This window comes from Coregonus lavaretus (genome assembly GCF_964263955.1).
Source record: "Coregonus lavaretus genome assembly, chromosome: 12".
NCBI lineage: Eukaryota > Metazoa > Chordata > Actinopteri > Salmoniformes > Salmonidae > Coregonus > Coregonus lavaretus.
This window is the reverse complement of record NC_139999.1, coordinates 57822096-57835061: the sequence shown is the minus strand read 5'-3', so window position 1 is coordinate 57835061 and position 12966 is coordinate 57822096. Positions and strand designations below refer to the sequence as shown.

At 41.2% G+C, this 12966-nt stretch overlaps 1 protein-coding gene across 2 annotated transcripts in view; it reads left to right on the top strand.

Moving 5' to 3' along the window:
* The window catches only part of rbl1 (retinoblastoma-like 1 (p107)), a 36300-nt gene extending 27628 nt beyond the window's left edge, over positions 1-8672 (top strand). Inside the window, exons 16-22 of one of the 2 annotated variants that reach the window (XM_084173104.1) lie at positions 246-427; positions 961-1137; positions 3901-3972; positions 4204-4294; positions 4630-4778; positions 5378-5542; positions 6070-8672. In XM_084173104.1, the coding sequence (XP_084029230.1) occupies positions 246-427; positions 961-1137; positions 3901-3972; positions 4204-4294; positions 4630-4778; positions 5378-5542; positions 6070-6243 (1010 nt within the window). In that variant the 3' untranslated portion in view covers positions 6244-8672. Of the gene's footprint in view, positions 1-245; positions 428-960; positions 1138-3900; positions 3973-4203; positions 4295-4617; positions 4779-5377; positions 5543-6069 lie in introns of both variants that reach the window. The other variant, XM_084173103.1, reaches the window with a different exon arrangement.
* The last annotated feature ends 4294 nt before the right edge of the window (positions 8673-12966 follow it).

The window sequence follows — 12966 nt, the reverse complement described above, 5'->3', positions numbered from 1 at the left end:
ATAATCTGAAGTACCCAAAAAGGCCACTAGATGTAATCTTATAAAATTCATTAAAAAAACTTGAAAGCTACCAAAATTCTGGTAGTTTACTGGTAAACTCAGAAAGTTTCCAGTAATATACCCTCCCTTTGCAACCCTACACGGAACATACTTTTGGTCATTTTATTGATATGAAATTGCGCAACGCCTCCACAAGCCAATCGTCCCCTCCTGTTCTGAGTACAATGTGCCTGTGTGACCCCCAGGTATAAAGAATGATCTGGGAGGCATCACACTGATCCAGGTGCAGACCGGAGGGGAGCCCGGCAGCCCCATTACAGCCCAGGTCCTCCTGACAGCCTCACCCAGCCCGGCACCTCAGGCCCAGCCAGACCCCCAACAGAGCCGGCCCCGACGCACAGGCTCCTTGGCCCTCTTCTTCAGGAAGGTGAAACAGAGGGCACACACAGGCTGCGTCACAAATGGCACCCTATTCTCTGTATCAGTGGTTCGCAAATCTGTCCTCGGGTACCCCCAGCCGTTCCACGTATCTATTCCAGAGCTAGCAAACCTGATTGTAAACTAGTCATCAAGCCCTTGACTAGTGAGTCAGGTGAGCTAGTTCAGGGCAACAACAAAATTTGTGAAACGTATAGGGGTCCCAGAGAGGTTTGAGAACCATGTCCGATATGGTGCACTACTTTTGACCAGAGCCTTGTGGGCCCTGGTCAAAAGTAGTGCACTATATAGGGAATAGGGTGCCATTTGGGATGCATACGAAGTCAGAACAGCACACAGTCATTATCTACAGGGGGGCTTTATTTTTTTCTTCACATGCCACACAAATAATGAATAATGGTGTAAGTAGTACTAGCTGTTACAAATAACTCAAATGTTTCACTCTTGGAGATGTTTCCTTGGTGCATTGAAAATCTTCAGCCAGCTGAGACACATTATCTCCCTCTCTCGCCCTCTCTGTAGGTGTACCACCTGGCCAGTGTGCGGCTAAGAGACCTGTGCGTGAGGCTGGACATCTCGGCAGAGCTGCGGGGGAAGATCTGGACGTGCTTTGAGCACTCCGTCGTCCAGTGTCCGGAGCTGATGAAGGACAGACACCTGGACCAGCTCCTCCTTTGCGCCGTCTACATCATCTCTAAGGTACTGAAGCACTGGTTGTTTTAGCTACTTAAGTTGAATGCATTGATTTGTAAGCCTCTCGAGAGCGTCTGCTAAATATGCCTTTCTACGCCGCTGTGTTTCTGGATTCACTGAATGAGTTGAGGGATGTTCTGTTGGTCTTGAACAGAGGGATTGACACAGGTGATAATGACTTGATTAGAATCCGTTAGTCAATTATTTCTGTCATACAGGGTACTTAATATGATACTTTCTTGTTTTTATTTTTTCTCATGTGGACAATAACCTTGAATAAAATGTTTCGTTATTTTATACGCTTTCATTAATCTTTCTTTTTTTCAATTTCTAAGAAAATTGTTAGACTTACATTCCCTATTAAAACACAGAATACCCTTTATATTCAAATTTGACAAATGTATTCCCTTGTTTCTTAATATAAAATGTCCTCTACTTTTCTGCACCATCAAGAAATCTGACTGAAAACATTTGTAATGCGTTCTTTTGGATTCATTATTTTATTGAAGAACTGCAGGTGTTTCTGTGGACTTAAGGAACTACTGTATACAGTTGATTTTGTTGGTTCTGGATACAATACTACTGCCTCCTAGTAGTACTGCCTCTTTATGGAACCCTTGCTGATCCAAGGTAGAGGTCATCTTTTGGGCAAAGGTTGGTCTAGCAGTCACAGCCAATGCCGACAGCACATATGTCTGTTCTCGAATCTCAGCCCCACTGCTCTTCCTCTCTGTTCTGGCTGTCTGTTGAATCAAAAATACAAGAGTGATCATTTCCAGACAGGCCCAGGTCCCTTGGTGCATCCCACCACGGATCACTTGACGTAGCCGGCTAGGTCAGTGCCCTTGAGCCGGTACTTGGTGGAGTCCTAGACCCCCCTGGTCTGGAGCTCTTGGAGGACAGCTTGGCACAGATCTTGCTGTGTTTCTCTAGTCTGTAATAACTATACCCGGGAGGAATCTTCTAGATTGTCTTGTTAAAACTGGTGTTCTATGTTCCCTAGTCACCAGAATGTTGAAACGGAATGTTTGGAATGTATTGATTAGTTGTGACATCATGGCTGGCTCAGACATGGCATTCTAATTCTATGGGCTCACATGCTTATGTAGTTGTGATGTCATTATGGACAAACACTGCCCAAAATGGTAAATAATGTGACCTACCTGTGTTGAACTGCTTGCCCTCATCTCATATTTAAACATAGATGCAGTAAAGGAGTCAATGGATTGGTGCACATTTAACAAATCTGATCTAACAGAGTGGATATCCGTCAGGATTTATGTATTGTAACAGGCCTATACCATGTGGTTACTTAAGTCCGATTTTGATATATTTGGCTGTTTTCACTGCATAACATTTAGAAGTTGTCCCTTTTCAGTTTTAGAAGTGACTGCTAAATGCTAACTCCCATTCTTATAAGCTGGTTAGCATAGCTAGCATACTGGTAGTCAGTCGTTTTTTAACTGTAATGCAGTTGATTGGTAACGATGACATGAACGTGTTGGGGTTGACATCCATACAAAGCATTATACTGCGATTTTTACCTCAACATAGTGTGAAATACACAATAACCTAAATGCAGGCAGATTTTGCTGTGGGGCAATGAGGAGACTCTCCATCTTGCTCCTGTGGCCCTTTCCCCCACGCGTTTCCATGGCAATTTCATTGTTATGGTCGAGTTCGGTTGACCTCTACCGCATCTGTGGCACATTTCCTTGAGGGGAAACTGTAATATGACAATTGACTCAATAATACAGTGTGTGTGTGTCCGTCCTACTGCAATAACTGACGTACTCCGGATGGCCCATATCATAATCATCACCTTATCTTACTGACTCAATGTGACCTTCAGCAGAATTGACTCATTTTCACTGTAGAATATTGTTCTGACTGCATAGGCATATAAGTCCTCCCAATATTCCAGAGGGCTATTTTGTCGTCCCCCCCCCCCCCCAATAATATTCAATCCATTGAATGCGCCGCTTGGTTCATAGAACTGCGGATACGTGAGTAACCTCCGATATCCGCTATTGACATTTGTGACAAACAGAGCGTTTCTTTATTTTTGTTTTTACAAATTTGCCTCTAACTTTTGAACAGTTGTGGCTATCAGCTATTATGATCCCATTCCTGAAAGCTAAGACTCTCAGGAACACGTGTCTTATGTTTCCCTCTACCACACCCACAAGCCGCGCAGGACACAATCTCATTTGAAAGCAATGCAGATCTTCTTTTCTACACACATCCACACACTTACTACCAGATGATCCCAATACCTTTCTGATGAATTTCAGTCACTACAAACAATAAATCCTTCCAATTGAAATGTGGCCTACCTGATTTGACATGTCTTTGTTTTATGTTGTGCATTAATTGAGGTAATGGCAGTAAGGCAAAATTCAAAATTCAGAAGTTTCATCAACATTTTTTTACACATTTGTTTCTGATAGCCCCAGGTGTCCTAAAATAGATAATCAAATAGTAATGACATGGACCATCAAGCTATCTTAAAACAATTATGTGTTAGGGTAGTAGATATAGAGAGAACGCATTGATACTTTTTTTGGGGGGGGGGAATAAAACGCAATTGTCACATTGTTTTAACCCAAGCTGTACCCAGAGGAAGAAGGCCATGTTTTGCCAGCCCCTGGCACTAACACGTTTAAGTAACGCTGTCATAAAGCATTTCAGCATACATTTATTTTCTCATTTTCTGAGTGATTGTTGCTTGAATTCCTATTAATAGTATACATATGAATGTTGTTGTAGATTACGAAAGAAGGCCACACGTTCCAGGACATCATGAAATGTTACCGCAGTCAACCACAAGCCAGCAGTCATGTAAGTAACCCACATGCCAGATTTTTCTGAACACTTCAGTACTTTATTTCAAGATCTTCTCCAAAACACTTCTGCAGAGAGAGGTGCCTTTTTGTGGTGTATAGTCAGAAAACTGATTTTAATATAAACCACTAATATTGTATTACATATAGAATTTGTGCCTGTCGTATAGCATAAAATAATTTTTGCGTGATGTGTTCCTTATGGTTCTTGTGTGTACCCACTCCACAGGTCTACCGCAGTGTCCTCATCCGGCCCAGCAGCACTAGAGAACAGCCCTCAGACGAGAACATGGAAGTGGACCCCACCTCTGGTGGAAAATGTAAGACAGCTCGCCCCCAAATTGCCTTTCTATCTGCTGGAGTATAGCCAGGTGGTTCGGATAGTTACTTTCGGACCACTAAAAGATACCTCATACCTGAGCTGAGAGAGACTCTGGAACTGAATCCCACTGAATGTCACCTGAATGAATGTCCAGCTGTTAGAAAATGTTGGTTTCATATGGTTTGTTTCTAGCACAGAAATTATGAAAGAAAATGTAGTTTTCATATTCTTTTTTTATTGTATAAAAAAAATGGATATTGATACGGTAGGCAGACTCTTTGGTGATATGAGTATCCGTTATTGAACAATTGCACCCACCAGTCTTAATTTCAGCTGCTGAGAAAGCCGACCAGAGCAGCAGAGAGGAGGCCCCTGTCCAAGGCGAGGAGCGCGGCGACCTCATCCAGTTCTACAACTCTGTCTATGTGCTGAAGATAAAGGGCTTTGCCCTCCGATACGCCGCCCCCAGCATGGACAACAGGGTATGGTATGAGGTCTGATACCAAAAGGCTCGGAGACCGTTTCTATCTACAAGCAATCTGAACTGGTCTGACCACCTGCACTGACTCTCCGCACCTTAGCACACATGCACTCACTCACCGCACAGACACACACATCCACACACATATACATTCATGCTACACACAAATCACAACTGCTGCTACCAGACTCTTATTTACTATTGTTAATACTGCACAATTGAAACAGTTGCCCCCTAATTCCCCCTGCCCTGATACATGTGTAAATATTGTACTATAAATTGTGCCTTCCTATATTCTACTGTGCCATTTACTTTCTGTTCGTATTATCTTTTATTATTTCGTATTGTTGCATTGTTGAAGGAACCTGCAAGTTAGCATTTTGTTGGACGGTGTATACCATGTGTATCCTGTACATATGACTAATACAACTTTAACCATGGACAGAACTTCTGTCCTGACACCAGTCTACACTTTCGGTCTCTATAATACATTAGTAGTGTATTTGTTGTTAGTTGTAGTTATCTGTCAAAGCAGTCAGAGGTTTGAGGTTTGTAAGCTAGTTGTCTGTAGTTAATTGTTTGTTCCCTCTTGTCTTCCAGATGGAGGCCCCTCCTCTGTCTCCGTTCCCCTCGATGAGAGCCCAGCCGCTGTCCCCCCGCCGCATCTCCCAGAGACACTCGATCTACGTGTCCCCACACAAGAATGGCTCCTGTCTCACCCCCAATTCTGCCTACACCTACAAGATCAACGGCAGCCCCTCCAAAGTATGTTCCCACCCTTATGCATTTGTGTGTGTTTGTATTATAAAGTGGCTGTACAGAAGTTTAGTTGCTAATTGTTACCTCAAATTGTGTTGTCTGTATGGTTCATATACACATACTTTAACATAAATACATGTATTAACTCGTGAATCAACATAATCCATACTTTGCACATGTGTGGGGAGGTGTGGTCCTTTCTTTCCAATTAGGTAATTTATGGACAATATTACAGTCCATTTACCTTGGTTTCTCAAACCTCTCCTCAGGGAACCCCAGGCGTTTCACATTTTTGCTGAACTAGCACACCTGATTTGAAGTAGTCAAGGGCTTGATGATTAGTTGACAAGTTGATCAGGTCAGGCGTGTTAGCTCTGGAATAATTAAAATGCATATAATAGCTGGGTGTCCGTGAGGAGAGGTTTGAGAGGCTGATTTAGGGGACCCCTTTTGGCTCAGGAGCACTCCCAGGGGCAAAGGTTCCTTTTACTGCCTGTGTGTATGTTCATGTTAGCTCACCCCTCCTTCCCCAGGAGCTGACTGACATCAACAGGATGATCCGCCAGGGCGGGGTGAGCAGGAAAAGGGCCTTTTCCATGGAGGGCGACTACTTGGGCGAGTCCCCCACCAAACGGGTGTGTCCCGAGAGCGAGGATGTGCTGCTCAAACGGCTGCAGGATGTGGTCAGTGAGAGAGCCCACCACTGAGAGAGCCCACCACTGAGAGAGCCCCTCCCAAACCCAAATCCCACCCTGAAACTCAATCTCTCTTTAAGAACCCAACATTCCAGTGCCAACAACTCATTAATGTCCTCCGCAAGTGCTTACCCTACTTATAGTCTGTAGCTTTTTCTGGTCAACATTTCTTTTGTCTTCAGATGTGATTTCCCCTCGATTTCACAAAGTCACATGAACCAAAACCTGTGTTGCTTTTAAATTGTTCATGGACTTTAAGACGGTGACCAAATAGGCTTTTGCTGCTGAATTGGTTTATCATAAATTATCCTTTGGCCCTCTGTATTGCATTGTAAAGTATGCATGCGGTATCATAGCAGAAAGGGCTGGTTTCTATATGAAATATGGCAGTTTGACTTTGTTTTCCTTCATACTGCTAGTTAAGGCAGCATTTGTGTAGTATCTACACTTTTTATTTTGTCTTATTTTAAGGGAAATTTCTTAGGTATGATCAGTGGTGCTATTTTTGATAAAATATTAATTGGTTTTAAAATCTTAACTCAACCGCAACATCTTACAGTAATCCAAACATCAACTACATACCAACATGTCTGGTATTGCACATTTCCTTGATGTAGTAGGGGCTCGAATTTGATGGATTTCTTATCATCAGGAGTTGAAATTCCAATGTTACAACAACCTAATTTAGTAAATGTGAGCCTCATTATGTCATACAGTGCATTTGGAAAGTATTCAGACCCCTTGACTTTTTCCACATTTTATTATGTTACAGCCTTATTCTAAAATGGATTCGTTTTTTCCCCTCATCAATCTACACACAATACCCCATAATGGCAAAGCAAAAACTGAAAAATCACATTTACATAAGTATTCAGACCCTTTACTCAGTACTTTGTTGAAGCACTTTTGGCAGCGATTACTGCCTCGAGTCTTCTTGGGTATGACGCTACAAGCTTGGCACACCTGAATTTGGGGGGTTTCTCCCGTTCTTCTCTGCAGATCCTCTCGAGCTCTGTCAAGTTGGATGGGGAGCGTCGCTGCACAGCTATTTTCAGGTCTCTCCAGAGATGTTCGATCGGGTTCAAGTCCGGGCTCTGGCTGGGCCACTCAAGGACATTCAGAGACTTGTCCCGAAGCCACTCCTGCATTGTCTTGGCTGTGTGCTTAGGGTCGTTGTCCTGTTGGAAGGTGAACCTTCACTCCAGTCTGAGGTCCTGAGCGCTCTGGAACAGGTTTTCATCAAGGATCTCTGTGTACTTTGCTCCGTTAATCTTTCCCTCGATCCTGACTAGTCTCCCAGTCCCTGCCGCTGAAAAACATCCCCACAGCATGATGCTGCCACCACCATGCTTCACCGTAGGGATGGTGCCAGGTTTCTGCCAGACATGACGCTTGGCATTCAGGCTTCATCAGACCAGAGAATCTTGTTTTTCATGGTGAGAGTCCTTTAGGTGCCTTTTGGCAAACTCCAAGCGGGCTGTCGTGCCTTTTACTGAAGAGTGGCTTCCGTCTGGCCACTCTACCATAAAGGCCTGATTGGTGGAGTGCTGCAGAGATGGTTGTCCTTCTGAACGGTTCTCCCATCTCCACAGAGGAACTCTGTAGCTCTGTCAGAGAGACCTTTAGGTTCTTGGTCACCTCCCTGACCAAGGCCCTTCTCCTCTGATTGCTCAGTTTGGCCGGGCGGCCAGATATAGGAAGAGTCTTGGTGGTTCCAAACTTATTCCATTTAAGAATTCAATGCTGCAGACATTTTTTGGTACCCTTCCCCAGATCTGTGCCTCGACACAATCCTGTCTCGGAGCTCTACTGACAATTCCTTCGACCTCATGGCTTGGTTTTTGCTCTGACATGCACTGAGAACTGTGGGACCTTACATAGACAGGTGTGTGCCTTTCCAAATCATGTCCAATCAATTTAATTTACCACAGGTGGACTCCAATCAAGTTGTAGAAACATCTCAAGGATGATCAATGGAAACAGGATGCAACTGAGCTCAATTTCGAGTCTCATAGCAAAGGGTCTGAATACTTATATAAATAAGGTATTTCTGTTTTTTATTTAATACATTTGCAACAAAAAAAACGGAAAAATCTGTTTTCGCTTTGTCATTATGGGGTATTGTGTGTAGATTGATGAACATTTGTTTATATAATCCATTTTAGGATAAGGCTGTAACGTAACAAAATGTAGAAAAGGTAATTGGGTCTGAATACTTTCCGAATGCACTGTATACCCCATACATGTGCCTGAATTGTCTTTTGTGTTAGATATTATGTTGAAGAAATCTTTTGTAATGCTTGTGACACTGTTAAACTTCATCTGTGTTTTATGAAATTAGTGTTTTACTGGTGTTGATGATTTTGGTCACATTAACTTTTTGGATTAATTCCTAACTATTGTACGAGCACTCACGGTTGTACAATAAAACTTTGATATCAGTTGTTTCCTTCATATTTTCACCAAAAGGCTCTGAGAGCCAAATGGACATTCATGATTACATTGTCAATAGATAATACATCTGCTTATTCTCATTTACTCATGATATTTATTAGGCTATTATGCTCATAACTGACCATGCCTTGGCATGTTGGATGTCCTCATGGGATGGTATAACTGATCCCAATATATTTTGTGAAGAGGAGAGATGACAAAGACATATTGATACATTCTGTGGTGTCTTTGGCAAGTACAAAAACAAACAAAAAATCCACTAGATGGTGCTAGTTAAACACACAATAAACTGATCACAGAATCTACTACTTTGCAACAAATCCTGAACTGTCAGATTTTGCTCCATGCCACATTGTAAAAGTATTGAGGTACTACTGTGTATCATGTTCCTGCATTGTGCATACATTGGTCAGTCACACATTATCTCTATTTCTCCCATTTCCATTCTTCCTACTTCTTAGCTTGCCTTACCTGACTACAAAGTTGTAAGCTTTAAAAGATTTGTTACATTTACACCAAAGTATAAACTTTAGACCATCATGTATATATCAAGCGTCTCAGAGTAACAGTTCTGATCTGCCCTGTCCATATAATCTTTTTCATTGTGGTCTAAGGCAGAATTTATCCTAAATCGCTGCTCCTACTGACATTGGTTAACCCTTTATATTAATGTTCAATAATAAACCATTTATAAGGCATTTACAGTTTGCTCACCATTTATTAATCAATACTCCCACATTTGTAAATGTTAGTAAGCTAGTTATTAACACAAACTTATTCAATGATGTAATGATTCATAAGCGCGTTCATAGTTTTGATGGCGCACAGGGCTGCGGGCCAGAAGGTTGTGGGCTCGCAGACCACCGTGGACAAGAGTAGGGGTGGGAAGATCTCCTTTATAGTAAAAGCATTGCATGAATACATAATCGTATTTACATGTCCGAGAAAAAATTGCCTTTTATAAAAATGTCATGCTATTTGTGCGTAATTTCACATATTAGCAGAATATTTTTTTATACCACATAAATTACCGAAATTGCAGGCTAAGAATGGACAGAGAGCTAAGCCTATGTTTTCACCTTATCATATTTCATGAAATGTTTGCAATGAAACTGTCCCTGTGCAAATAATACAATCTGAGACGTCATTAGGAATCTGAGTATGCTACATTCAAAAGTTAAGCCTACCTTTCCACCCCAGACAGCAGGCCTACCGACGCAGAAAAATGTAAGCTTTAGCTGCTGGTTACTCTTTTTCTGTGGCTTAACCCAATGAGAGTAGGTCACAAATGTTTCCCTACAATCTGTCTGGGTTTAAACATCTTCTATTGTACAGAAAGTGAACAGGTTAATCAATTGATAGTGACAATTAGATTACTTCCCAAGCAAAGTCAATGTTTTGTCTCCTCGGCTATAGGTTGTAGCTCAGCCTCTGAATGTCAAAGAAACTAAACAATGGTATCCCCATACGCATCGGAGTCACGTCTTTCCTGGGTATTTTAGAGCTTGGTTCTAGCATAAAGCATCGCGGACCAAAGCGCTGTTATAGATCACTTTATATAATCAGATCCATTTTATTGTCTTAACAATCTTAAGCTAACAAGGGTTAGGCCTGTGCTTTTTGACATTTTCTTTAATAAAAACTAGGCATATGGCTGACCCTCTCATACCTCCTCAATTCAAGTCTTGGTTTTAACTTAGCCTACCTCCGTCTCAGTGAAGGGCTGTTATTTAAAGAGTGCATGGTGGGTGGAGGAATTGACCGACAAATCTATGGATATAGCAGCATATAGCCTAATTTTCATCTGTCAAAAGGTTAGGCCTACCTCTTATTTCTTAAATCGGAAAAGATTGGCTCCAACACAAAGCACTCTTGTTGTTAGTAAAGTCTAATTAAAATGAAAACGGTTTAAATGAGTTATGCCTACTCGAATTTGCCTACTTTCAGCACCATGAGCTGTCCATTTCCAATTGATTGCTCCACAGCTGCTGCTTCAAGTTTCAGCACCACAATGTAAATTACTCAAATCTGGCTTATTGTAAGGTCAATACCTCTGATAAATAGGCCTACATCATGGGCAAGAAACATATTGTTTTAAATAAAATCAATGATCGTAGTAGCAAGCTATAAAAATTGACCTCCGGTCCTCCTCATCTTCAAGCTCTTCTCAAACTGAACAGAACCTAGGCTATAGGCTAGTCTTCACGCAAGATAGTGCCTTTTTTGGACTAGGCCTAATCAAAAAAAATTGGAGAAGAAGCCTTGGACTCTCTCTTCCTGAACTGTCACGTGGTCTTACACAGCACAGCCATTGGTTAGGCAGCACACACAAAAGTTGATCAGCAAGAGCAGAGTAGGCCGGGGCTCAGGGTTAGAATATCCATTGCAGTGTGTAAAGCAGCCTAGTTTTATTCACACCAACCCAGCAGCTATCTTTAGAAATATTACTTTGCTCTGTGCTTCTCCGAGCATGCACTTCATAGCCTATATGGATGATTTGATTGAGACCACACTAAATAGCCTATAGGCGCACTTGATATTGCACGCCCAGCGGAAAATCAGAGATGAGGGGCAACATCGGGCACACATTGATATACTGTATATAGTTGCCTTATAAGCAACAAATTCTAAAAAAAACTGAGAAATATTGAAATTGTATTAATGACAAATTACATGACCCTCCCTTGGATTAGATATAAAAATTACTAAACCCTCCCCTTGACTGAAATTGAAAATACATGACCCGCCCCCATTTTCCATGTAAATTTAGATCCATCGCTTAGAACATATCAATGGTAAAAGAATGGTTAAGCACACAACACAGGATGTTCACGGAAATATATTTAATATTTAATTCACAAACACTGATGTAAAACAACTCTTGCAAGGATGTGAGGAAGTGTTGTATTTCAAATGTTTTGCTAATGTTGTCAACCTGATGAAAGTGATCTAATCATAAAACAGGGAGATGTAGCCTACACACACAACAGATAGTTATAGATAATAGATTTTTTGTCCATTACTACTGATATGTGATTGACATGTAGAGTTACTTTCACGTAGAAATGTTACATGTATAACCTTTAAATACTTCCAGTACTTCAGTCTTTTGACCGCAGACTATATTCACACTTTGGCTGTAATTTTGCCGGGCCTTATTATAACCCTTTTTAAACGTAATGGGATAGTTCAGTGAAATAATGTATTTAGATATTTGTTTCCTTGTAAGCAGTCTATGGATTCCTTTAAGGCAGTGGTCACCAGCCGGTCGATTGCAATAGACTGGTAGATCTCCAAGGCATTCCTAGTCGGATCACCAAACATTTGCTGGCCAATCAGATAGCTCAGATCACCATGTCTGCACAGTTTCCTCGAGCCATAGACTGTAAAAAGAAGCCTCAAATACACAGCAAAGTTGATACTGTGAGATTTCAAAACGTTTAAAACCATGACTAAAGAGAGACTCAACGAATACAGCAAAGAGCTGCTGTTTTTATGAGTAAGTGTTCAAGTTTAAGTTGTTATTCAGCACTGTCAACACTTTGGTCAACACTTTTATAAACCATAAAATACCCGTCTCACTACTCACGCTACAACCAGCACTGCAGCTGCAATGAACGAGTACAGCAAAGTGTTCCGATAAGCTTGCGTTGTTATTATTAGCAGCTTGTGTATTTTTTAACCTTTTACTGCAGTGGGCTAAATCAGGGTCACACAGTGTTTCTTGGTAGTCTTAAATAAATCTACATTGGGAAAAAAGTATACACCTCACACACGGTTATGGGCTTTAGAAAAATAAGACACCTGTACTATGTCAGATATAGAGTTGAAATGTATTACAATTTGAGTTTGCATCCCAATATTACACTTTAAATACATCACAGAAGACTGAAATATAACAAAACAGTTTGTTCGATTTTTCTTAAATAATGTTTATTAATTATGAAATTATGAAAGATATTAATAACATTTCACCCATGAGGCCACTGGAGTACGATTTGGTCATTTGACTGCAGAAAGGGTTTTAAAATCGAGGAATTTCACTTTCTCTGGTCATAGGAGTAACAACATGAATTGGTGCATGAGGCAGAATAATGCAGTGCGACTTGAGTTTTGCCATCAGCTGGAAGACTGCAATGTGATCAAATGCCTACATTTAAAAAATATAATTTCAAAATTGTCTGAGAAGAACAATATTGGCAGGGCAATTCAAGCAAAGCCAATATGCGGTGATAATGTATTGGGCCTATAGCTTACTGAACAAACCTCATTGCTACATAA